Below are 26,987 nucleotides of genomic sequence, written 5' to 3'. Positions count from 1 at the left end.
AGAGACCTTACTTAGCCAACAAAGGTCAATCTAGTCAAAGGTATGGTTTTTCCAGTAGTCATGTATGAATGTGTGAGTTGGAACATAAAGAAGGCTGAGCACCGAAGAACAGATGCTTTTGAACTGTGGTGCTGGAGAAGACTCTTGAGAGTCCCTTGGCCTGCAAGAAGATCGACCAGTCAATCCTAAAGGATATCAGTCCTGAATATTTATTAGAAGGACTGATGCTGAAGCTGAAGCTCCAATACTTTGGTCACCTGATGCGAAGAGCTGACTCATTAGAAAAGACCCTGATGCTGGGAAAGATTGAAGTCAGGAGCAGAAGGGGATGACAGAGGACAAGATGGTTGGATGGCATCACCAACTCGATGGACGTGGGTTTGAGCAAACTCTGGGAGATGGTAAAGGACAGGGGAGCCTGGCGTGCTGCAGTCCATGGGGTCATAAAGAGTCGGACACGACTGAGTGACTGAACAACACCACCTTCTTTATCCATTCATCTATTGATGCACACTTGGGTTGCTTCCAAATTTTGGTGATTGTAAATAATGCACTGGGGTGTATGTATCTTTTTGAATTAGTGTTTTCAGTTTTCTTCAGAGATATACCTAAGAGATATACCTAGGAATTGCTGTATCATGTGGTAGCTCTATTTTTAGTTTTTCAAGACATCTCCCTACTGTGTTCCACAGTGGCTGGACCAATTTACATGCCCGTCAAGAGCATATAAGGGTGTCCTTTTTAAGGAGTTTTTATTTTTTTTCCCCATCTGCCTCATCTCTTCTCTCATATTCCCATTTAAGATAAAAATGTTGAAACCCACCTCCTGCAGCATCTGCACCCTCCCTGATTGGATTTCTTGAGGAATCATAGGTTTCTCAGAGCCACACGCTGGACCCTTCCACAGTCTCTTCAGAAGCTCCCATTTTACCCTGGGCCAGTAGTATATAGCCTTCAAGGGACCACACAGACACAAAACGGCCTTGATACGGTCAGCTGATGTGCACACTGGCTCTTTGTCGCTGTTGAGTTGCGAAGTTCTGTCGGACTCTTTGCCACCCCGTGGACTGCAGCACACCAGGCTTCCCTGTCCTTCACTATCTCTTGGAGTTTGCTCAAATTCATGTCCACTGAATGGGTGATGCAACCTAACGATCTCATCCTCTGCCGCCCCCTTCTCCTTTTGCCTTCAATCTTTCCCAGCACTTTAACTTGCTATAAACTTAAGAGGGAGCATAGAAGCCCAGCAAAGGGGCCGGGAACGCAGAGCAGAAACCGCTCGTCCCGGCCCCTGACTCTGCAGTTGGTCCATCCAGATCAAATCTGCCCGCACTCACTGGGGAGGGAAAGGTTTCTCAGCAAGGCCTTCCTTAGTTCCCGGTCTCTGTCAAACTACCCTCCTCCTCGACGACCGCCCCCTCACCACCACCACTTTCATTTCAGGAAGGAAATAGTTAAAAAGACTCCTGCCCTTCAGGGCCTGGGAGGGGGCGGCCGCCTAGTGCTTCGCGTGGCTGCATCCCTGGAGGGCTGGAAGGCTGGGACATTCTCGCCGCCCTAGATGGAGTAGAAGATCTGGGAGCCTTGAGAGGAGAAGGCGAGGACTGACGCGAGGCGCGTTCCTTCGGAGTTTTCTTTTTCTTGCGAACCCTCGCTCACGCACGCAGCCAGCCCTTTGGTCTGGCGACTGCGGACAGGAGGTGGAGAAGCTCCATCCCCCAGGTGGCTGAAGCCTGGCGGCTCGGGGAGGACCTCCCCAGAGAAGCCGTGCCCAGGAAGTTTTCCGAAGCGGAGGCAACGGTGCAGCCGGGGCCGCCGCCGCGCCGGATCCCGGGACTCTCGCCATTCACCCTCGCCGGCTCGGCTTCAACTCGCCCGGGCGCCGCACGCGGACCGGGCAGCCGTCTGAGCTCGCAGAGCTCCACGGTCGGTGCAACTCTTTCCTCTCGGGGTCCCAAGTCGGGTGGAGGAGACGCTGGTGGGCCCCTGGGTGGGGAGGAGAGGCGACCTCCGTGCGTTGTCGCCCGGCGCCGGCACCTCCTGCACCAGGGCTGGCATCACCTGCCCGCGGGGGCGCGTGGCTGCGCGGGCGCCTTCCTGGGCGGGGGCGCTCCCGGGAAAGTTTGGGGTTTGCGGAGCTGATCCAAAGCCCCTCAGCCTTCCCGGGCGGGCGGCGGAGTTTTCGTCAAAAGAAACCTGGGTCTCCCTTTTCCAGGCGTGCGAGAACTTTGTGAACCATCACGCCCGTGTCGCTGGCTCCAAAGCCGGCTTGTGAAGTTTGCCCCGCAGCCCGCTGCCACCGCACGCCCGGGACGTGCCAAGGGCAGCCAAGGGCACCCGGTGTGAGGGGCAGATGTGTTTGGGAAAGATATGTTTGGAGAACCCCCAGGGCAGATACTTTGGAACCCCCCCCCCCCCCCCGCCCCCCGCCGTGGAGGTCTGGGCGTTTTGTTCTGTGCCCTCCTTTAAGGGACACTTGTTGCCCTTCACGTGCGGAAAACAAGGGCCGTTCCCAGATAATCAGCCTCTGTTTACGCCGTCCTGATGGCATTCCGGGTACTTGGCGTCAGAGGGGGGTGTGCTGGGAGGCATATTAAAGACAGGCGTCGTCAGTCAGGAGAGTTACTAATTTCTTACTCAGTGAGCAAAATCCACCAAAGTCGGGGGCGGGTGGTGGTGGTGGGGAACTTATTTAAAAGTTCCTAGTTTATCTGTGGTTTTCTTTTTTTTCCCCCTCTTGTAGATTATTTATGGCTCCCTCGCCCCCACCCTCCGTTTTGTGTTAACTAATTGAGAAATACCTTGGCAATCATTTCATGTAAATTACCTGCTCTAAACTCATGCCATGTGGGTAAGGTTGGAATTTCCAAATCGCTGATTTGGTGAACTTTGATCCTGAGAGTCCCCAGATGTGAAAAGGTTTAAGCATCAGGATAGAGTCCTCTTGCCTCATAATAGCTTTTGAACTCCAGCAAATCCTTAGACCCCAAATATGAAGAATGCTGAATCTGTAAACCAGGTCCTTCAGGTCTGAACCTGAGAGGCTTCGCTAGAGCTATGACTGATGATGAGTGATGATCTGAAGCCAGTGTGACTTAGATCCATGGAGATGAGCTAAGACTCATCCTTGGAGGAACATGCAGTTCAGAGGGTTTTTTTCCCTTTGGTTTTGTGTCTTTCATCCAATGATGATATGGCAGTCACATGCCTTTGCCAAATATACCTTAGTTCTGCAGCTCCATGTGTGTACCGACAAGGCTGAGCCAGAGGACTTCAGAAATGGTGGTGTCACTTTTGGAGGAGGGAGGCAAGTGGTTTTTATGGTAGCCAGCTCACACTTTGATAAGAACCCACAGCTTTGATAAGACTCCTCAACTCCTGCGGTAATCAGCTCACCAAGTGAACCAAAGTGCTGATGTTCAAACAGTAGTGCTACTTCTGTGAACCACCTAGCCAGGTCCGTTCAGAAAATATCCTCCCAGCAGACTGTGATGGGCAAAGAGCCATTCCATTTCTGAGAAAGGCCTTCTGTCTCTTTGAAGAAAACTCCTTATTAAGATTCATTCCCACTGGGAAACTGGAAGGCATTAGTCATTAAATAGCACAAGATATTGAAGAATTTCCTTTTTTCCATCTCTGATCTGAAGAGGAGGATGACAATATGCTTTATTCTTAGAGTGGTATGGAGTGGAGTCCTGACCACCACTGTGTAACAGAAATAGCAGCGTTTCATAGGTCTATCAATATTTTGTCAGATACTCCAAACTGTAAGAAGAAAGGGAAAAAAAAACACACAAGAAAACTGCATACTATTTGACTTGGTCAAAAAGCTCATTGGGCATTTCCATAAGCTGGTACCAAAAAACCCAAATGAACTTTTTGGCCAATCCAATACTTAACAGTTGTCTGGGCAGAGCTGTATGCCCAGTATGCCTGTAGCTTAGACAAATTGATATTTTAATCATTTAATTAGACTGAGTCAAGTCATATGATTCATTAGAGTGAAGGGTTATACCTGTCCTACCACTTCTTGGTCACAAAAATGTAACTTTTTCAAGGCTGTTTCCTCATGATATTCTCCCTGCCTACCTAGAGTTGTAAAGTTCAAGTCAGATAACAAATAGGTGTGCAATAGATTACCATAGTACGTACATTTTTTTTTTTTTTTTTTTTGGCCTCATGGCCTACTTTCCTGACCAGGGATGGGTCCCATGTTCCCTGCACTGAAAGCACGGGGTCTTAACCACTGGACTACCAGGGAAGTCCCAAATATTTTTATTAATTCAGATTCCTGGAGGAGAAAATCTCTGGGGAAGGCAGAAGTATACAGTATTGCACCTTACATTTACTTTAAACCTTCTATACACCTTGAATAAATCTTATTTCTTCATATATTGACTAAGTCCTAAGCTTTATTAACAATCAAGATAACTGTCAAACTCCTAAAAATGTAACGTTAATATCAACCATGGATAGACTCAAAAGGACACAATTCTTAAAACTTAAATTGTGACCTGGGTGTGTTCATCATATGCACACACATCATAAATCAAAGATTCACAAAAACTCACAGAAAATATCCAAAATATTAAAATGGGAAGAGCCATGTTTGTTGTGTAATCACCAACCTCCCTCATTTTCCCAGCATCTTTTCTTTAAGCACTGAAGTAGAAATATAGACTTCCTGAACAAGAAGGACCACTTTCCCTCTGTGAGTGACTAAAACAAAACAATGAAATGGTCTTTTGAAATCATATCTAAGCATCCTGCAATGTCTGTTGCTTCTTCAGAATGCTGGAAACATTGTTGAACATTTTCAGTGCTAAGTGAGTGTACAGTCTAGCAGTTAGGAGCTCAGACTCAAAGTCAGACTCACCTGCCTTGGTGTCATAGAAGGGCCACATGAGCTATGGCCTTGACGAGCTACTAGACCTTCCTGAGCCCGTTCCTGTGTTTATAATGGAAACAGATATATGGTTCTCATGGTCATTGTATGGATGAGATGACATCACATGTGTAAAGTGTTCAACGTGGTGAATGGCTGGTCAGAATCAATGTAGCTATAAAGGATGTTTCAAGAATATATAAAGGATATTTGGAAAATCAAATAGTACACCTGGTCTGGAAAAGTCCATTACTCCTAGTTCTACTCATTGACAAATATAGTAATTTCTGACAAATGGAAGAGCAAAAAAACTCCTGTTATAGGATGTAGATTGGACTTCCCTGAAGGTTAAGACCTGTGGTTAAGACTTCCTGCAGTTAGGACTCCACGCTTCCAAAGCAGGGGGCGTATATTCAATCCCTGATCAGGGAACTAAGATCCCACGTGAATGCAATGCCCACCCTCCCAAAAAAAGATGTAGATTATACATATTATTCATCCAGATTTTTAATAAAATAGATATTCTGTCTTTATAAATTATCTTATTTTTAATTGACTAAGATTATTAAATGTATTGATGGTTTAATCACATTCTGATTTTCAATGAACATCTCTTAATACTTAATAGCTTCCTGAGCTGCATTTTATTTCTATGTTCTACCACATTGAAAACAGCACACATGTTGAAATACTAGATTGTTAATTATAGAATTTGGTGATTTTATGCCTTACTATTATATGACTTTCACTCAGTATGTAATATCTTTTCCATTAGTAAATAAAATATTGTTATCTCAATTCTTGAAGATTTTCTGTAACTCAGGCTATCAACCTAAGTGTAAGGGAGAAAAGAAAGTAACTTCTTCTATACTACTTAAAGGAAAAACTGTCAAGTCCTCATTCATATTATAATCTAGATGTAGATGTGTGCATGCACGTTCAGTTGCTTCAGTCATATCTGACTCCGTGCGACCCTATGGACTGACTATAGCCCGCCAGGCTCCTCTATCCGTGGGGTTTCCCAGGCAAGAATACTGGAGTGGGTTCCCATGCCTCCTCCAGGGGATCTTCCCAATTCAGGGATTGAACCTGAGGCATCTCCTGCGTCTTCTGTATTGCAGGTGGATTCTTTACCACTGAGCCACCCAGGAAGCCCCAGATGTAGGTATAGCTATGGAGAGAGGTGAGAGAGGCAGAGGCAGAGATACAGAGATTTAACTTGCCCTAATAGAGAGCTTTGATCTTGTCTGCTTTTGTTCTGCCACGGGGTAACCTGACACAGATGTTATCTTATCTACTTACCAAATAAATCCTGCTTTTTAATTGAAGCAGTAAATTATCATTAACTGCAATCTTACTGGCAGCTGAATTTGTAACCAAAATCATTTTTTCTCTTTTCTTTTTCCAGGTGGAGAAAGGAAAAAAAAAAGAGTGTCAAATCAACAGATTAAGTGACATTTCCTGAAATTTGCATCGAGATGGAAACCTTTTGGCTCAGGGTGTCCTTCTGGGTGGCGCTGGTTGGAGGTGTCATCAGTGATAACCCTGAAAGCTACAGCACAAACCTAAGCATCCACATGGACAGTGTCACCACTTTCCGTGGGACAGAACTCGGCTTCGTGGTTACCACTCATCAACCCACGAATCTGGCCCTCCCCAGCAATGGCTCAATGCACAACTATTGCCCGCAACAGACTAAGATTACTTCAGCTTTCAAATACATTAACACTGTGATATCATGTACTATTTTCATCGTGGGAATGGTGGGGAATGCAACCCTGCTCAGGATCATTTACCAGAACAAGTGCATGAGGAATGGCCCCAACGCGCTGATAGCCAGCCTTGCCCTTGGAGACCTTATCTATGTGGTCATTGATCTCCCTATCAATGTATTTAAGGTAGGAAATCACCACACGTGCGTTTGCAGGTTGGCATGCATGCTCTGGTTCCACAGCTGAGAGAGGTGCTACAGACCTTTCTGTCCTTTGGAATTTCAGTCTGTGTTTTTACTGAGAGCCGTTTCTGCTGTCTTAAAACCGGGTGACATTTATAATTTTTATTATTTCTTCAACGGGACACTGATTTTCTGACTTATTTATTAACAAAAGAGTATCTCAGGGATGACTCTTCCAGGTTATGGTCTTCTATGAATGGGGTTCTCATGCCAGTCCTAAGCTGGCTGAGTGGATGGGCAATATGGGAAAAGATCAGTGGATTTTTTTGAGATTCCATTTCTGGGGTGAGACCTACTGAGCCCAATAAGTATTTAAAATAAATATATCTTCAGTTTTAGTTACCTTTTCAGCATGATGCTGTCTGGGAGCCAGATATCCACAGTGTGACTTGAAATGAGAGGGCTTGTTTTATTTTGACTGTCTGGATGATTGAAGTCAAAGGTCATGCTGGTTTCTGCAGTTATCTGGGTGACTTAGAGATAACAGGGTGCATGTGATGGCAAGCCAGTGGTGACCACGTTGAGCAGTGTTGCTAAAACCATTTAAAACGGGCATCGGTTTACTGCTGCCTCCATCCTTGTTTCAGCTTACATTTTTGTAGCACCCTCTGTGTGCCCGTGTGCACCCACTGTCCAGAGCTAGGCGGCAGGACCCAAGTTAGTGCCTGGGTGGGAGAGAATGATAACTCGCCCATGGTTGGTGTGATCACCTTGCTCTCAGAACTAGTTAGTACCAAAACAACTACAGCCAAAAGGAATAAGTCATTCCATATTTGGTTTAGTGGTTGTGAGGGGGAAACTGCTGCAAAAATTCAAATGAGCTAAAATTCAAATGAAATTTCATGATCTTTGCCAGATGTTTTGGAATGTCTTTATTCCTAGCCCAGGGATAGCATGTTCCTCAACCTTCTTTTTTTTTTTTTTTTGTCTTCTATGTATTATCTGTAGAAACAAAACTATTCTGAGCAAGAATATCCTGAAATATGACTGGAAGTGGAAAGTTTTGTCAGTTATAGACATGATTAGTTTTACGAAAAATAATAGCCTCTTGGTTTAAGTAGATAGACTCCAACCTTGGTGAAATGACACTAGCCTACTAGAAAAAGCAGTGGTCTGACAGCAAAGATGAAAACACTGATGAAAACTTTGAACATTACAAGGAAATAAATCATCTCACAATTATTCCAATACACTGTTTGCCAAATTGGGGGAATTAGACAACAAAAAGTTAAAAATCACATACCATCTTTTGACAGAAGGGCATGAACACATGTGTTTTCTATTTGAACTTAAAGCAGAATTTCAGAACCAAATTAGGAGGCAAAATTGTAAATAGGAGGCAAATGTGTAAATAATTTAAAATATTTAGCATATGCTACAGAACTTTTTTTTTCTTTTCAAAAGTTTTTTTATTTTCTCTTTGTGAAATATATGTACTCAATATAGCTTCCTCAAGACATCTCTTTTTTAGTAAGAGATTAAAAAATGTTGACATGACTAATTCACAATCGTGGTGTGGAATATTAAATAAACATTGATTATTCATATTTATACAGCTAGTTAACCAACCCATTATGGCTCAGGAAAACAACAGAACTGTCTCTGAATTAATAATCCCTATTTGACCATGTGCAGAAGCAGCTTTTTGGCACATCTGTATCTGCAGAGAAGGAGACTTATCTCTTAGAGGTGCTGCCTGCCCACTCACCAGACTAAACTTCATTTCTATTCCATAATAACATTTTAAGTCAGATCACATGGAATATCTCCAAATTTGGTGAAAATTCAAATAAATAAATAAAGCTTTGTTTTACATTCACACAGCAATGCGCAAAAACTAGCACTTCCTTATTTGACCTTATAAGTCTTCCATCTTGGGAATCCCATACTTTATACTGCCGTTTTCAACCACGTGGACAGTTTGATGTGTTTCTTTGTTGTGGTAGTACTTTTGTATAATTCCTGTTTTTCTAAAACTCATGTAATGAGTCATTTAACCAACAGTTATTTTAGAAAGTAAACCTTTGGGGTTAAAAAAAAAATTACTCTTTAGTCATTTCAGTCTTCTTTCAGGGGAAAAGAGAAAAGCACTGAAATGGGCATAAAAGTCTCACAATATTCAAGAGTTATTTCTGCTTCCTCCTGGCAGTCTTCTTGTCTAGGTTAGGAAACCATAAGATGCTCCTGTTTCTCTGACTTCTGCCTGAGAGTCAAGAGAATTCCTTCTAAGCAAGCTGCCTCCTGCTCTGAGAGTCTGATGCCTTGAAGTCTCACACATCAGATCTATGGATTTCTCTGACCATGTCAAGCTATCTCTGCATTTCAGGGCAAAATAGTAGCCATCCAATCTCACTGTACCATTATGTATAGGTACCAATGAAAAGTGCATAGACTTGAATAACATTCTATTAAAGGGATGCATGAAGCTTCTTTATCTCCCCTACTATTAGAATTAGGTTGAAAGAAGAATGGTTGAAAGGATGTGCCATGTTCTTCAAAGAAAGATACTTTTTCAAATCACACAGGTCATTGTGTTTAGCAATTCCATCCGTTGCTTTTTAGACTCAGTTCTAAGGTGTCTCCAGAGGGCAAACATTGCATTGAGTGGGGTTAGAATCTGAATAAGTGAAAGCAGTGTACAGGCAGCAAGCTAGACTTGCTGATTAGACTATTACAATAAAAAGGAGAGTGCGTGATAAAGTGTTCTTTCTTCTTTTTTTATTTGTTTTTATTAGTTGGAGGCTAATTAATTTACGATATTGTAGTGGGTTTTGCCATACATTGACGTGAATCAGCCATGGATTTACATGTGTTCCCCATCCCGATCCCCCCTCCCACCTCCCTCTCCATCCCATCCCTCTGTGCACCAACCCTGAGCACTTGTCTCATGCATCCAACCTGGGCTGGTGATCTGTTTCACCCTTGATAGTATATTTGTTTCATGCTGTTCTCTCTGAACATCCCACCCTTGCCTTCTCCCACAGAGTCTAAAAGTCTGTTCTGTACATCTGTGTCTCTCTTTCTGTTTTGCATATAGGATTATCATTACCATCTTTTTAAATTCCGTATATATGCATTAGTATACTGTATTGGTCTTTATCTTTCTGGCTTACTTCACTCTGTATAATGGGCTCCAGTTTCATTAAAATGGTCTCCAGAATCATTAGAACTGATTCAAATGAATTCCTTTTAATGGCTGAGTAATATTACATGGTGTATATGTACCACAGCTTCCTTATCCATTCGTCTGTTGATGGGCATCTAGGTTGCTTCCATGTCCTGGCTATTATAAACAGTGCTGTGATGAACATTGGAGTACATGTGTCTCTTTCAAATCTGGTTTCCTCGGTGCGTATGCCCAGGAGTGGGATTGCTGGGTCATATGGCAGTTCTATTTCCAGTTTTTTAAGGAATCTCCACACTGTTCTCCATAGTGGCTGTACTAGTTTGCATTCCCACCAACAGTGTAAGAGGGTTCCCTTTTCTCCACACCCTCTCCAACATTTATTGCTTGTAGACTTTTGAATAGCAGCCATTCTGACTGGTGTGTAATGTTACCTCATTGAGGTTTTGATTTGCATTTCTCTGATAATGAGTGATGTTGAGCATCTTTTCATGTGTTTGTTACCTATCTATATGTCTACTTTGGAGAAATGTCTGTTTAGATCTTTGGCCCCTTTTTTGATTGGGTCATTTATTTTTCTGGAATTGAGCTGCAGGAGTTACTTGTATATTTTTTAGATTAATCCTTTGTTCCTTCATTTGCTATTATTTTTTCCCATTCTAAAGGCTGTCTTTTCACCTTTTTTGTAGTTTCCTTTGTTGTGCAAAAGCTTTTAAGTTTTATTAGGTCCCATTTGCTTATTTTTGCTTTTATTTTCAATATTCTGGGAGGTGGGTCATAGAGGATCTTGCTGTGATTTATGTCAGAGAGTGTTTTGCCTATGTTCTCTAGGAGTTTTATAGTTTCTGGTCTTACATTTAGATCTTTAATCCATTGTGAGTTTATTTTTGTGTATGATGTTAGAAAGTGTTCTAGTTTCATTCTTTTACAAGTGGTTGACCAGTTTTCCCAGCATCACTTGTTAAAGAGGTTGTCTTTTTTCCATTGTGTATTCTTGCCTCCTTTGTTGAAGATAAGGTGTCCATAGGTGTGTGGATTTATTTCTGGGCTTTCTATTTTGTTCCATTGATCTATATTTCTGTCTTTGTGCCAGTACCATACTGTCTTGATGACTGTGGCTTTGTAGTAGAGCCTGAAGTCAGGCAGGTTGATTCCTCCAGTTCCATTCTTCTTTCTCAAGATTGCTTTGGCTATTCGAGGTTTTTTGTATTTCCATACAAATTGTGAAATTATTTGTTCTAGTTCTGTGAAGAATACTGTTGGTAGCTTGATAGGGATTGCATTGAATCTATAGATTGCTTTGGGTAGTATACTCATTTTGACAATATTGATTCTTCCAATCCTTGAACATGGTATATTTCTCCATCTGTGTCCTCTTTGATTTCTTTCATCAGTGTTTTAAAGTTTTCTATGTATAGGTCTTTTGTTTCTTTAGGTAGACATACTCCTAAGTATTTTATTCTTTTTGTTGCAATGGTGAATGGTATTGTTTCCTTAATTTCTCTTTCTATTCACATTTTGTTATCTTTATTTCACTTTGAAAGAGGTTGTACTGAAGCTGCTTCATGTATTTATGTGCTGGAAAGCACAACGGAAGAGCAGTGCAGCCAGTCTCAGACAACTAGGCTCTTTCTGGTCGGTCATCATCCCATGCAGCTAGTGTTGGGTGGATTGGAATGCTCTGTGGGCATGGAAGAGGCATGCCCTATGCATCTGAATTTCCAGGTTTCCTTGTTGATGTCTATTGTGTCAGGATTTCTTCCTTCAGTCTGCAGTGAACCTTGCTTGCACTTATCACGTGCTGCTCTGCTCAGACACCCCCAAGAGCTCCTGCTTCTTCCTAACACGCATGTGCAGCTCTCGTCCAATGCCCTCACTCCCCCTAAGTAACATTTTCTGCCCTGAGGCTGGATATAGTCACCGAATTGCCTCTGCTGAAGCATGTACAAATCCTGAATTTAAACATGAATAAGGTCTTAAGTTATATACATTGCATGGAGAAGAAATAACCCAAAAAGTGAAGAGAAATTCCTCTGGCCTTGGTTATACTTGTATGAGTACACACACACACACACACACACACACACACACACACTACCTGGTAATAAAAGTCAGACAGTCTGAGACAATAAACTATAAAGTAGAAGGAACCAAAGGACACAAATAAATGCTAATTACCCTGTTGACTTTCAAATGGCAATGTTGAAGAAATGCTATTATTTATCAAAGGATTACTCTAATTTTGAATTGTACAAATATATATATATATATATATATTGGGATTTCCCTCACAGTCAAGTGGTTAAGACTCTGCGCTTCCAATGCTGGGGGATGCAGTTTCAATCCCTGGTTGGGGAACTAAGATCCCACATGCTTTAATGCAGCCAAAAGATAAAAAAATAAATACAATTTAAAAAAAATATATATATATATATATATCATTAGCTTCATGAGAAGACTGACAAAAATAGGAGAGAGAAGAGAAAAGGAGTTAGTAGACACTTTGAAATAGTCACACTTATAATCAAACTGATGATAGATTCAATCTATCAAGAATTATACTATCTGATATGCTAAATTTTCAAGGAAGACAAAAACTTAGCAATAGATCAATCTGTATATAAAATATTTACATTCATTTCAATGACAAAACATCATTATCTGTGTTTCAAATCCAAAAATACCCCTAATGACTCAATGACAATATAGATTAGAAGTATAGAATTTAATAATTATATATATTTTTAATGACTCATTTATGTAAACTTTAGGGAGATAGGTTTTAAACTTGAATAGAGTGGCAACCCTAAAAGTGATACTGGTGCATGGGTGGACCAAAGCTTGGTATCATGTGCTTTCAGTTCAGTTCAGTTCAGTTGCTCAGTCGTATCCGACTCTTTGTGACCCCATGGACTGCAGCACACCAGGTTTCCCTATCCATCACCAACTCCTGGAGCTTGCTCAAACTCATGTCCATCGAGTCAGTGATGCCATGTGCTTTCAGGATAATAGTAACTCAGAGGTACACACAAGTATGCCCATAAGCCATTGCGCCTCAGCCTCTTAAGTAGAAACAGGCGTGTGGGGAAATATATGTAGGAAGGAAGCAGAATGGAGAGGATGAGGATGGCAGCAGTGGAAAGAGGGAAGCAGTTGAGTCCAGTGATGTGGCATGGAAATGTCATCAGAGGGGGGAGCTGGAACCAGTGACATCATAGACAATACTTTAGGTGAGTGACGTCTCCACTTAGCAGGTAGGGTAAAGCAGATCTCTGAGAACAAGCTAAGCAGCCAGTGACACATCTAGTAAATAGTTGTTGACTAACTGAGTCCACTCCAAGAAACCACCTCTTCCTGAGGACAACAATGAAAAATAAACAAATACAATTTCTGTATGAAATTATCAAGGATATTTTGCAACGAAAAGCCAAGATTCCCAATATGTTGCTCTGGCAGAGGATCTGAGCGATGTGGAAACCAGAGACATGCACACAAAGACAGTTTATCTCCATATTCACACAGACTTTGACATCTTGTGCAACTGGAATCCGTCTTGTCTGGGCAGCCATACAAAAGTTGTTTCCGGACGCATCGAATCACCAGGGCAATATCTGTGTTGGAAACAAATTGCCACAGCATGTAAATCATGAGCCTCAAACATAGAACCTGTTCAATAAGTGCTTTTTAATACGATTCAACAAAACCATATCAAAATGATGTGACTAAAATTAACTTCTTTTTGTTCCCACTGAAGTAGAGTTGATTTACAAGGTTGTGTTAATTTCTGCTATACAGCAAAGTGATTCAGTCCTGCAGATATATCCCTTTTCATAATCTTTTCCATGATGGTTTTTCACAGGATATTGAATGGAGTTCCCTCTGCTATACAGTAGGACCTTGTTGTTTATCCCTCCTATAGATAATAGTTTGCATCTCCTCATCCCAAACTCCCAATCCTTCCTCTCCAACCCTACCTCCACCTTGGCAACCGCAAGTCTGTCCTCTATGTCTGTGGGTCTCTTTCTGTTTCATAGGTAAGTAAAATATGTAGGAACACTTCACAAATTTGCATGTCATCCTTGCCCAGGGGCCATCTGTATCATTCCAGTTTTAATATATGTGCTGCTGAAATGAGCACTAAAACATACTTCTAATCTGATTTTTCTGAGACCTTCAAATTAAAATATTGATGATGGTAAGGACAATGATGTTGATCTGTCAGAGGGAGTCTTCATTTACAAACAAGGCACATACTGCTCCCCCAAGCTGATCAAATTACCCACCGCTGCGTATATAATCATGATGTTTGCCTCTTACTCATCATCAAGCAAGTAAAAACAGGCCTTTCTCATATATTCCAGTAACAGCACTATAACCATAAAATTAGGTATTCCCTAAACTTTCAGAAAGAAAACGTGTCCCTTCACTGAGCTTTCTCTCTCCTTGTTGGTACCCCATACCCCAGCTCATCACATCCTGTTAAATGTCTCTGACTCAGCCTCATCTCTTCATGCTTCTCGTCCACTCCTCTTTATCCAGCTAACCAAGAGTAGCAAGACGATCCTTCTACCTGAAATATACCCCCTCATGCCTCCTCTGGTTTATTCCACTGTACTCTTCAGATCTCAGCTGCAGCGTCTCTTTGTCTGGCAAGCATGCCTGACCTAGACTGGGTCAGGGCCTTCCTCCTGGGCTCCCATGACTCTCTGTTAACCCTGTAAGAGCATGAAACACACGCTCCGTTGTCTCTGTCAATCCCCTTGCCTGTCTGCCCCTCCTAGACTGCAGATCCCCTGAGGCCCGCTGCCATCATTCTCATTTATCACGGTTTCTCCACATCCAACACTGTGCCCACTTTCAAAACTACTTGATGAATGAGCAAAATAAGAAAAATGTACTGTATTTGTCTCTATAAGAATGTTTTTCTCCCATGCAATTCCAGATCTAAAGACAGGCTTGCTTTTTGAATTTATTGAGTCTCTACTATTCTCCTGCAAATCAGGGACAGCTCAAAGTCCATAAATCTAGGAGAGAAATATATGCAACATAACAGGATTGTTTTCCCTTTGTCTTTAGAGGTCAAGAGTTCTTTTTCTATAGTTCTGGCATTATATTGTTTAATTTCCTCTCTCTTGAGTAGTGTAACCAATTAAAGAATCTCGTTTCAAGATTTCTGTGCAATACACAGTCCTTCAGCCTAGTTGTAATTGTGGTTTCAACTGAAATATTCAACCTACAAGTGATTTGGAATATCAAAATGAACATTCATATCACCAAAAATTTTATTTGCTCTTTAGAGAACAGGAAACAGATTGATTTTCTGGCATGGTTGAGACACAGGAAGATTGTAAAAGTTCATTATGCTAACTAGCTGACCTAAGGATACATGTACATATTAAACGACAGAGTGATAAATTTATTACCCAATTTGCTGTTTATTATAAGGAAGTTGCTGTCTGAAAAAGCTTCAGAACACTCTCCAACTCTACCTCCCTTTCTGACTTTTCGTTTCCTGTGTCTGGGAATCTCACTGCTTTCTCTCATGGCCCTGTTAAGTAATTATTCTCATGTGAGGTTACTCAGCTAACCCTCAGCATTTGGCTCACAGCACAGTCATTCCCGTTTCAGTGATGGGGGGATGGAAACCATGCATAACAGCAGTATTGTTCCCAGGGCTGGGAGATGCCTTCAGTCCCCTTCTCACCGGGAAGGTGTTGGGATGTACAAAACATTGTGACTGATACTTTTCCATCAAACAGGACAGATCATGGAAGAGGTTGCTGTGTTCTAAACTGAAATAGTGATGCATAAATGCTTTACTTTTGCGAAAAATATTTTCTTATACACACTGTGTGTTACAGTAATTCCATCCTTCTGTGCAGTAAAAGCAGATGTCCTGGCTATTATATTCTGAAATATTTCTATAGTGTCTTTGTCCTATGAGTTTGCTAGCATGGGAGTGTTATTTCTTTATTATCATACAAAATTTACACAGTTTGTATATAGAGTGTATGAACTAAAATGAAGAGGATGGGGTATGAAGTTTCTGTCTCTGAAGTCGATTTGAAGGCTCGAGTGGTTAAATAAGGAATGTTCTAAGAAACTCTGTCAAAATAAATTTGATACACAGCCAGAAATTCTACAACTGCTTTCTGGATCTACCATAATCTCTTGGGAGCTAGAATTATTGCTTTCTATAGCTACCATTTTATTTTTAACTAGGTCTAGTTTTTCTTGGAAAAACTTTCCTACATTATAAAGGTAATAGTTGATATTAAACTGTAATAGAACTGAACATAAGTCTCATTCAGTGTTAATATATAATAGCCTTATTTTCAAATTTGAACATCAAAATTTTTACAAAACCACATGCTCTAAAATGTTTATTTAAATTTGGGAGGTTTGAAGTCTTCATGTTCCTGAACTCAAGAAGCAAAAATCAAGTGTCCCCTCAGATTTAGTATTATTTTTGTGAAGGTGCAAATTTAAATTTCTCTAAAATTTAGAGAATTTAGAGTTCAAACTTCTCTAAAAGTTTCATCAGCATCATTTTCCATCATGACTTACTTGGCAAATGGGATAGACAGCAGAAGCTACTCAAATCATGCTTCTTATAGCACTTAAACATAAGAGTACTATGATTTTAGATCGAGTTTTATACTAGAAAGCAATGGAGGTGGGCAACTGTTGGCCATTTGGTTAGTCAGTTACATCAGATCTCTTTTCTCTAAATATTCTTTATTTATTCATTCATAAATTTTATTGAGCTCCCCCTATATGTCAGTTATTGGGGAAATAGCAGTGAACAAAAACAACCCTTGTTCGCAAGGAGTCTACATTTTAGTGGAAGAACAAGACAATGATCGCGCTAAGTACGTGAAACAACAGCTAAGGAGAAAAGCAAAACGGGGAAGAGGAATAAAAGAAGGGGGAGGAATGGGTAAGGAAGAACTCAGTAGAAGGCAATGTTGAATAAAAACTAAAACTTCAAGGAACAAACCACGCCACTATCTAAAGAAAGAGCATCCAGCCAGTGGAAATGCAAGTGCAAAGGCCCTGGGGCAAGAATGTGCCCAGAGGGTTAATGGAGCAGCAAGGAAGCCATGGTGGTTGATTGGAAGAGAGGGAATAGTAACACATGATGTCACAGAAATACTGGGGTAGGGGAAGCAGATAACATAGAGCCTAGCAATAGATGACGATTTAATTTATTGTCCAAACCAAGATGCTTTGAGAGTAAAAGGAGACACTATCAATAATTGCATCTGGACAATACGCATAAACCAAGACTGTCCTGAGGAAAGTAGGAAGCCTCGTCACCCTACCTATACACCTTTATAAAACCTTTAGCTTCTTTCTGTGAGTGAGAGAGGAAACTTTTAGAATATTATGAACAGATGAGTGACATGATCTATTTTACATTTTAACAAAAACTTGCTAGCTACTGGGTTGAGAAGCATTTCCTAAATTGATGAAGGAAAAATATACACTGAAAATATACTCTGTGTACCAGTTTATAGGGCTCCCCTGGTGGTCCAGTCAGCAAAGAAGCTGCCTGAGATGCCAGAGAGGTGGGTTTGACCCCTGGGTCGGGGAAGATCCCCTGGAGAAGAAAATGGTAACCTGCTCTAGTATTCTTGTCTGGAAAATCCCATGGACAGAGGAGTCTGGTGGGTCACAGTCCATGGTTCGCAGAGTTGGACACGACTGAGCAACTAAATCAGCACCACCATACCAATTTATAGTGTGAGAATACAGCCCCCTAAAGCTTAATTAGTGTTTACTCTGTACCAAGCTAACTCACTGGATCCTCACAGCAAACTTACTGCACTGCTATTGCCTGAAAATGAAGAAACTGAGGCACAGTGTTTAAAGAATGTTCTCAAGGTCACACAGTCAGCAAGTTGCAGAGCCAGGATCAGGATCCAGTCTGATCCCAGAGGCCATGCTGTTAGCTAAGCCACTACGCTGCTTCTCTTCCATATGCCTCATAAGGCAAACTTGATAGTCATCCAGATGTCAGCCCTAGTACAGAAATAAATTTTCAAAGACTGTGTTCAAAAATAGTCATCCCCCTTTCTTTCCTGTATTAAATCCATTATTTCTTTAGTTGTTTATTTAGGACAGAAGTCACACACTACAAAGGAAGGATGTATACGCAACAGAGATTGCTCTCCAGAATAGCATTTGTGTTGTAAGTCTTGCAGATTGCATTGGAACATCTGGTAAACAGATTTTTGTATTCTATACTCATTGTCATGTTGGTGAGATCAACTGACAGAAGGAAGCCAGAAAATAAAAGTAAACTGTAAAAAAAAATAAAAAAGAAAAGAAAAAGTTTAAGTCCTTTGATGATCTGATTGCTTTGACATATATATCTGCTCAGAGGAACATTTTTTGCCAAACTGATGTCTCATCCAGTTATTACAGGAAAGGCTAGGCAATTTGTAGGCATGGACAGAAACATGAGTGTCTATGGCTATCCCACAGTTCCAGGTGGGATATGAACACCTGATTTTATTGATAAAACTAAATGTTGCATTTCTAGACCTTCCTCCCCAGGAGTTTACCAAATGCATATGAATTAAACGGGGAATGTGAAAGAATAATGAATGACATTTGGGGACATGTCTCAAATTGTATTTTAAAAGAAGCTAGAAATAAAATGCCTAGGAATAAACTTAACTAAGCTGGTAAAAAACCTATACTCTGAAAACTGTAAAACACTGATGAAGGAAATTGAAGATAACACAAAGAAATGTGAAGATACTTCATGCTCCTGTATTGGAAGAATTAATATTGTTAAAATGGCCATACTACACAAAACAATCTCCACATTTAGTGTAATTCTTATCAAAATACCCATGACATTTTTCACAGAACTATACAAATAATTCTAAAATTTATATGGAACCAAAAAACCCAAATTGCCAAAGCCATCTTAGCAAAACTGGAAGTATCACGCTTCCTAACTGCAGACTATACTATCAGTTCAGTTCAGTTGCTCATTTGTGTCCGACTCTTTGCCACCCATGAACTGCAGCACACCAGGCCTCCCTGTCCATCACCAACTCCTGGAGTTTACTCAAACTCGTATCCATCAAGTCAGTGATGCCATCCAACCATCTCCTCTTCTGTTGTCCCCTTCTCCTCCCACCTTCAATCTTTCCCAGCATCAGGGTCTTTCCAAATGAGTCAGTTCTTCGCATCAGGTGCCCAAAGTGTTGGAGTTTCAGCTTCAACATCAATCCTTCCAATGAATATTCAGGACTGATTTCCTTTAAGATGGACTGGTTGGATCTCCTTGCAGAGTTTTCTCCAATACCACAGTTTAAAAGTATCAATTCTTCTGCACTCAGCTTTCTTTACAGTACAACTCTCACATCCATATATGACTACTAGAAAAACCATAGCTTTGACTAGATGGACCCTTGCTGGCAAAGTAATATTTCTGCTTTTTAATATGCTGTCTAGGTTGTTCATAGCTTTTCTTCCAAGGAGCAAGCGTCTTTTAATTTCATGGCTGCAGTCACCATCTGCAGTGATTTTAGAGCCCCAAAAAATAAAGTCTCTCACTGTTTCCATTGTTTATCCATCTATTTGCCATGAAGTGATGGGAGCAGATGCCATGATCTTAGTTTCTTGAATGTTGAATTTTAAGTGAACTTTTTCAATGATCCAGTGGATGTTGGCAATTTGATCTCTGGTTCCTCTGCCTTTTCTAAATCCATCTTGAACATCTGGAAGTTCACAGTTCACGTACTGTTGAAGCCTGACTTGTAGAATTTTGAGCATTACTTGGAGAATTTTAAGCATTTGAATGCAGAGTTCCAAAGAATAGCAAGGAGAGACAAGGAAGCCTTCCTCAGTGATCAGTGCCAAAAAATAGAGGAAAACAATAGAATGGGAAAGACAAGAGATCTCTTCAAGAAAATTAGAGATACCAAGGGAATATTTCCTGCAAAGATGGGCACAATAAAGGACAGAAATGGTATGGACCTAACAGAAGCAGAAGATATTAAGAAGAGGTGGCAAGAATACACAGAAGAACTGTACAAAAAAGATCTTCATGACCCAGATAATCACGGTGTGATCACTCACCTACAGCCAGACATCCTGGAATGTAAAGTCAACTGGGCCTTAGGAAGCATCACTACAAACAAAGCTAGTGGAAGTGATGGAATTCCAGTTGAGCTATTTGAAATCCCAAAAGATGATGCTGTGAAAGTGCTGCACTCAATATGCCAGCAAATTTGGAAGACTCAGCAGTGGCCGCAGGACTGGAAAAGGTCAGTTTTCTTTCCAATCCCAAAGAAAGGCAATGCCAAAGAATGTTCACTACCACACAGACTACATATAAACCTACAGTAAACAGAACACATGGTCCTGGCACAAAAACAGCCACATCATTGATCAATGGAACAGAATAGGGATACTAGAAACAAACCCGTGCACCTATGGTCAATTAATCTGCAACAAAGAAGGCAAGAATATACAGTGGAGAAAAGACACGCTCTTCAATAAGTAGTGCTGAGAACTGGATCAATACATTTCCTTATACCATATACAAAAAAGAAAAAAACACTCAAAATGGATTAAAGACCTAAATGTAAGACCAGAAACCATAAAATTACCAGAAGAGAACATAGAACACTCTTTAACAAAAATCGTAACAATATGTTTTTGGATCTGTCTCATAAGGCAAAAGAAATAAAAGCAAATATGAATAAATAAGACCTAAATAAATTTAAAAGCTTTTACATAGCAAAGGAAACCATCAACAAACCAAAAAGACAACCTACAAAATAGGACAAAATTATTGCAAATGATATGACTAGCAGGGCTTAATATTCAAAATAAACAGTTTGTAGAATCAATATCAAAGAAAATTAATTAAACAACCCAATCAAAACATGGCCAAAGACCTGAATACACATTTTTCCAAAGACAGCATACATGTGGCTAACAGGCACATAAAACAATAACTTGACTAATTATTAGAAAACTGCAAATCAAAATAATAATGAGATATCACCCCACACCTGTCAGAATAGCTCTCATCAAAAAATTGACAAATAACATATTGGCAAGGATATGGAAGAAAGGGAATGCTTGTACACTGTTGGTGGGAATGTGAATTGGTGTAGCCACTGTGGAAAGCGGTGTGAAAGTTCCTCAAAAAACTAAAAATAGAAATATCAAATGATGCATTCTTGGGTATATAAATAGGAAAAAATGAAAATAATAATTTGAAAAGATACATGCAACCCAATTGTTCATAGCAGCATTATTTACAATAGCCAATATGTGGAAGCAGATGAATGTATGAAGAAGATGTGGTATATTCATACAATGGAATATTACTCAGCCATAAATAATGAAATTCTGCCATTTGCAGCAACATGATGGACCTAAAAAATGTTATGCTTGATGAAGTAAGTCAGACAGAGAAAGGCAAATCCTTTATGATATAATTTATTTGAGGAATCTAAAAAATAAAGCAAATGGATATGTATCGCAAAACAGAAAAAGGCTCATAGATATAGTGGTTACCATTGGTTTAGGGGAGTTAGTGTAGGAGATTAAGAGAGATACAAACTACTATATATAAAATAAACAACAAGTATATATTGTATAGCACATAGGATTATAGCCACTATTTTGTAGTAACTTTAGTGAAGTATAATCTATAAAAACACTGAATCACTATGCTGTCCACCTGAAATTAATATGATATTGTAAATCAACTATGCTTCAATATAAAATAAGGATAAGCTAGAAATTCTCAACTTTTAAAAATTTACATATGAAATTTAATGAAATGGTCTCATTAAATCTGAAGCTATTTGAATAGGAACTTTATTAATATGCCTAAATTTGTTTTTTTAATTTTTATTGAAATATAGTTGACTTACGATATTCAGGTTACAGCAAAGTGATTCAGTTCCTTTTCACATTCTCTTCCATTATAGGCTATTATAAGATATTGAGTATAGTTTCCTGTGCTATACAGTAGGTCTTTGTTGGTTATCTATTTTATGTATAGTGGTGTATATATTTTAACCCCAAACTCCTAACTTCCCCTCCCCCTGCTTCCGTATGGTAACCATAAATTTGTTGTCCATGTCTGTGAGTCTGTTTTTGTTTTGTAAATAAGTTCACTTGTATCATTTTTTTGGATTCCACATGTAAGTGATATCATATGGTATTTGTCTTTGTCTGGCTTACTTGACTTAGTATGATCATCTCTAATATCCCTAACTTTAAAAGCAACCAGTAAAGCTAACAATATTGAGCATGTCCAAAATATCCAGAATCATTCATTTCAAAATATAAAAAGTAATGGCGCATATGTCTTTGCCAAATATTGAATAATGTGCTACTATGCCCCAATCCCGCATGAGTTTTATGTCACATAAAGCAATTCCATAGGATATCTGCCTTAAAAAGAACATGTGAACTTTTAACTTAGTTTCACAAAACAGAAATGTCGAGAAGACTCCAGAATCTGCCTTTTATGTGATGTGTGTCACAAATGCTGGGGGTCTCTGCCTATTTCCTTTGTTTCCACAAATTTGATGTTCTTTTTTTTTTTTTTTTTTTTAATTTTTTATTTTTTATTAGTTGGAGGCTAATTACTTTACATCATTACAGTAGTTTTTGTTATACATTGAAATGAATCAGCCATGGATTTACATGTATTCCCCATCCCAGTCCCCCCTCCCACCTCCCTCTCCACCCGATCCCTCTGGGTCTTCCCAGTGCACCAGGCCCGAGCACTTGTCTCATGTACCCAACCTGAGCTGGTTATCCGTTTCACCCTAGATAATATACATGTTTCAACGCTGTTCTCCTGAAACATCCCACCCTCGCCTTCTCCCAGAGTCCACAAGTCTGTTCCATACATCTGAGTCTCTTTTTCTGTTTTGCATATAGGGTTATTGTTATCATCTTTCTAAAGTCCATATATATGTGTTAGTATACTGTAATGGTCTTTATCTTTCTGGCTTACTTCGCTCTGTATAATGGGCTCCAGTTTCATCCATCTCATTAGAACTGATTCAAATGAATTCTTTTTAATGGCTGAGTAATATTCCATGGTGAAATTTGATGTTCTTATAAAAGCTAAACCTATGAAAATTAAGGTAGTGTTATATCATTTAAGAGCCATAATACTTTGTAAATTTTTTGACATTTTATTGAAGTATAACATACTTCAGTACAGGAAATACATACATACGGAAAAAAATGCACGTAAATATCAGCTCTGTGAATTTTTACCAAATGAACTTGATCCTGTGTACCCAGGGTCGAGAATTAGAACACTACTGCACCCAGAAGTCCCTCGGTCAAATAACTATCCAAACTCCCAAGGCAACCACTTTCCTGACTTCTAACAGCATGAATTTGTTTTCCTACTTTTGTGTTTTATATAAATGGAACTATGCGGTAAATATTCTTTTCTGTCTGACTTCCTGTGATCAGCATAATGTTTGTGAGAGTAACCCATGCTGTTGGGTTTAGCTGTAGCTCATTCATTCTCATGATCGTATAGCACTTCACTGTCTGAATATATCACAATTTATTTATTCATTCTCCTTAAGTAGGCATTTAAATAGCTTCCGATTTTGAGCTCGTGTGAATAGTGTGTGCATGTATATTGCTGAAATATATATAGATATAAAGACAACATTTATATACAAATGTATATACTTAAACATCAACATATATATCTGTATGCTAAATATGCTTTAAATATAAATCTTGAGCATAACCCTTTTATATTTTGATCAGAATTTTAGAGCGCCACCAGGGCAGCACAGGGAATTAGGCAGAATTTCCTAGGCAGAATTCTTCTCTAAACACTTTAAAGACTTGTGTGGCTTATGTCTGAACTTTGTTCATTATAATTCTTCTTGGCATTTCAGGCAAATCCACTATCTGCCTTCATATTGGATAATCCCCAAATCAATTCACACATTTACTAAGTGTCTATAGAAAGCACAAAGAAATCTGGGACAGACATGCCTTTGAGTGGCTGGCATTCCATGTTGAGGATACAAACATATATTCCATCAAATTAGCCTGACTGCCAGGGGAATTTTATATTCCACTGTTTTGTTAAAATTTGGAGGATCACTGAACACAATTTTACTGAAAAAAAATTTACATTTTGAATGTAAAACACCTACTAACATTTTCTTTAAAAACAGAGAAACTGTCATTTCTCCTTCTCCTAAAGTAATATATACAGCTATACCAAAATTAATCAAATTACTCCCCAGAGACACAAAGATAAAATTAGGTTTCAGCCTTTTCCATTAATGCTGCAGTTAATGGTCATTTATTTTAAAACTTTATAATGCCCCATGAAACTCAGATTAAAAAGCACTGATTTCAGACAGTAAATGTTATGAGAGTTTAAGTTGGATTGATGAAATTTTCCAGACAATCTCTCTGAGGTTATTTTTGTTAAATGACATATTTGGGGTATGCCAGTTGCTTAGTAAAACTTGGAGGTTTAGTTGTAATCGGGTTACTACATTATTCTAAGACGAGATTGGTAAGAGAGGGTTGTTACAGAAATTTACCAAATTGTAGCATATGAAGACAGATCTATTAATAAAATCTTCCTAGTGTCAACACCCAAATTTGCATTGCAACATCCCTAGAGAGAAATTTTATTTATCAAAACCAATGACTAGATTTTAAATGGAACAAAGCAGTGGTCTTACATGGCACTTAATACATCCTCCCAAGAAGGTATTCAGAGCTGCGTGAACACTGGGTTTTGCAGTCTTATGATCATGCCTTTAACTTTAAAGGTAGATGATGAGTTGAGACTTTTCCTGCTTTTTGTTCTGAGGAAATAGTTAGCCCCACAGTAATATTTTTATTTGTTTTATGGAGTAATCTTCAAATTGCCTCCAGCTCCTGAATTACTATAAAGGAGGAAAGTAAATCCACAGAGAGTCTGGAAGCACTAAGGTGATATTCCAGGGCCTAATTTGCAAGCAGTGAGTGCTCACCACTTCAGCTTAATCCTGTCTGATTCTCTGACCCAGAGATGGGCAAACTACAGCCATGAACCAAATCTGGCCCAAAGCCTGTTTTTGTAAATGAAATTTTATTGGAACACAGCCATACCCATTGCTTACATAAATGGTTTCGACAGATACCAGAGGATCTGCAAAGCCTAAAATATTTACTGTCTAACCATTTACAGAAAAAGTTTATCAACCCCTGCAGCATCTCACCAACTGCCCTGGCCCTGCCTTTCATCTCTGTCTCTCATCCTCCTCCATTTTGTCACAAAGCAGGTCAGAGCTCAAGATCTGAACCTCAAAATATGAGTAAGCCTTCATAACCTTCACTGTTCTTAAGTGACTTACACCCACAACCACCAAAATAGTAGATGGCATAATCCCAAGAGATCAAAGTACTTTTCTAAAATAGTTTTGTGACTGATCGTAAATAAATCACTGATCTTTCAAATAATTATCTTTTTTCAAGATTTTTTTTCTTGATATGGACCACTTTTAAAGTCTTTATTGAATTTGTAACAGTATTGCTTCTGTTTTATGTTTTGATTTTTTGACCACGAGGCACATGGGATTTAACTCCCCGGCCAAGGATTGAACCCACACTCCTTGCATTAGAAGGTGAAATCTTAACCACTGGACAACCAGGGAAGTCCCTTCAAGTCATTATCTTTGTATGAACAAATAAAGATTGGCCATCTTATGGAATCCCATTAAGCACAGTGACACATAGTCAGCCTGTTCCTGAGGTGACTGCTGACATAAATCAGTCGAACAACCCAGGGCTATTACCTTCCTTCTGCCTTCCCCATTTATGTTAGCAAACTTCCAAACCTGGTTTCCTGGAAGGTCTTAGCAACTGGGTATCCATCAAACCTGTTGGACAAAACTGTATGCTTTCTACCAAAATTGAAGAAGTTTTCAATTCTTTGTCACACACTTAGAGACATTCATTCCATTGTCTTTCAAGCAATCAGTAGCAGCTCTGAACCAGGAGGCTTAATCTTCAAGCAGCAACTCATGCTGCAGTTAAAAAAGAAAAAGAACAAAACAAAGACGAAGTTTCCATTTATTTCAGGGAAATTTCACACAGAAGAAAAAAAGAGAGGTACTCTCCAGAGATCTTAAAGATAAAAGCTTTACATACTTGAAATTATTTGATCTGAAAAATCACTGCATTTTATATTTCTTTGATAGACAAATTAAACTTTGTGGTCATAATTAAACATAGATGAATTTTTATCTCTGGGCTATAAAATTCAAGGAATATTTATTGGTAATGGGCAGAACTATTCCAGTATAACTATTCCAAATCCTAAGAGATGATGCCATCAAGGCGTTGCATTCAATATGTCAGCAAATCTGGAAGACTCAGCAGTGGCCACAGGACTGGAAAAGATCAACATCCCAATTCCCAAGAAGAATAGTACTAACAAATGTGCTAACCATCAGACAATTGCACTCCCATGCTAGTAAGGTCACGCTTAAAGTCTTACATGCTAGGCTTCAGCATTATGAGAACCAAGAACTTCCAGATGTTCAAGCTGTGTTGAAAAAAAGAGAAACCAGAGATCAAATTGCCAACAGTCGCTGGATCATAGATAAAGCAAGGGAATTCCAGAGAAACATCTCTACGTCTGTTTCATCAACTGTGCCAAAGCCTTTGACTGTGTGGATCATAATAAACTGGGGAAGCTCTTAAAGAGATGGGAATACCAGACCATCTTATCTGTCTCCTGAGAAACCTGTATGCAGATCAAGAAGCAACAGTCAGAACCCTGTTTGGAACAACTGATTGGTTCAAGATTGAGAAAGGAGTATGACAGGGCTGTCTGCTGTCACCCTGTTTCCTTAATCTACACACCGAGCACATCATGAGAAATGCCGGGCTGGATGAGTTACAAGCTGGAATCAAGATAGGCTGGAGAAACATCAACAACCTCAGATACGCGGATGATACCACTCTATGGCAGAAAGCAAAGA

General features: G+C 39.7%; 1 protein-coding gene and 1 pseudogene across 1 annotated transcript in view; one reads left to right on the top strand and one right to left on the bottom strand.

The window, feature by feature from the left end:
- Positions 1-1,217: 1,217 nt before the first annotated feature.
- EDNRA (endothelin receptor type A) overlaps positions 1,218-26,987 on the top strand; it is a 78,203-nt gene continuing 52,433 nt past the window's right edge. Inside the window, exons 1-2 of the mRNA XM_020890902.2 lie at positions 1,218-1,926; positions 6,294-6,783. Coding sequence (XP_020746561.1) covers positions 6,364-6,783 — 420 coding nt within the window. The 5' untranslated portion in view covers positions 1,218-1,926; positions 6,294-6,363. The remainder of the gene's footprint in view (positions 1,927-6,293; positions 6,784-26,987) is intronic.
- LOC139037887 (U6 spliceosomal RNA) lies at positions 14,006-14,101 on the bottom strand (annotated as a pseudogene).

The sequence above is a fragment of the Odocoileus virginianus genome, chromosome 12 (genome assembly GCF_023699985.2).
Source record: "Odocoileus virginianus isolate 20LAN1187 ecotype Illinois chromosome 12, Ovbor_1.2, whole genome shotgun sequence".
NCBI lineage: Eukaryota > Metazoa > Chordata > Mammalia > Artiodactyla > Cervidae > Odocoileus > Odocoileus virginianus.
Note: the sequence above shows the minus strand (reverse complement) of the source record. Positions and strands in the feature narration are given on the sequence as shown.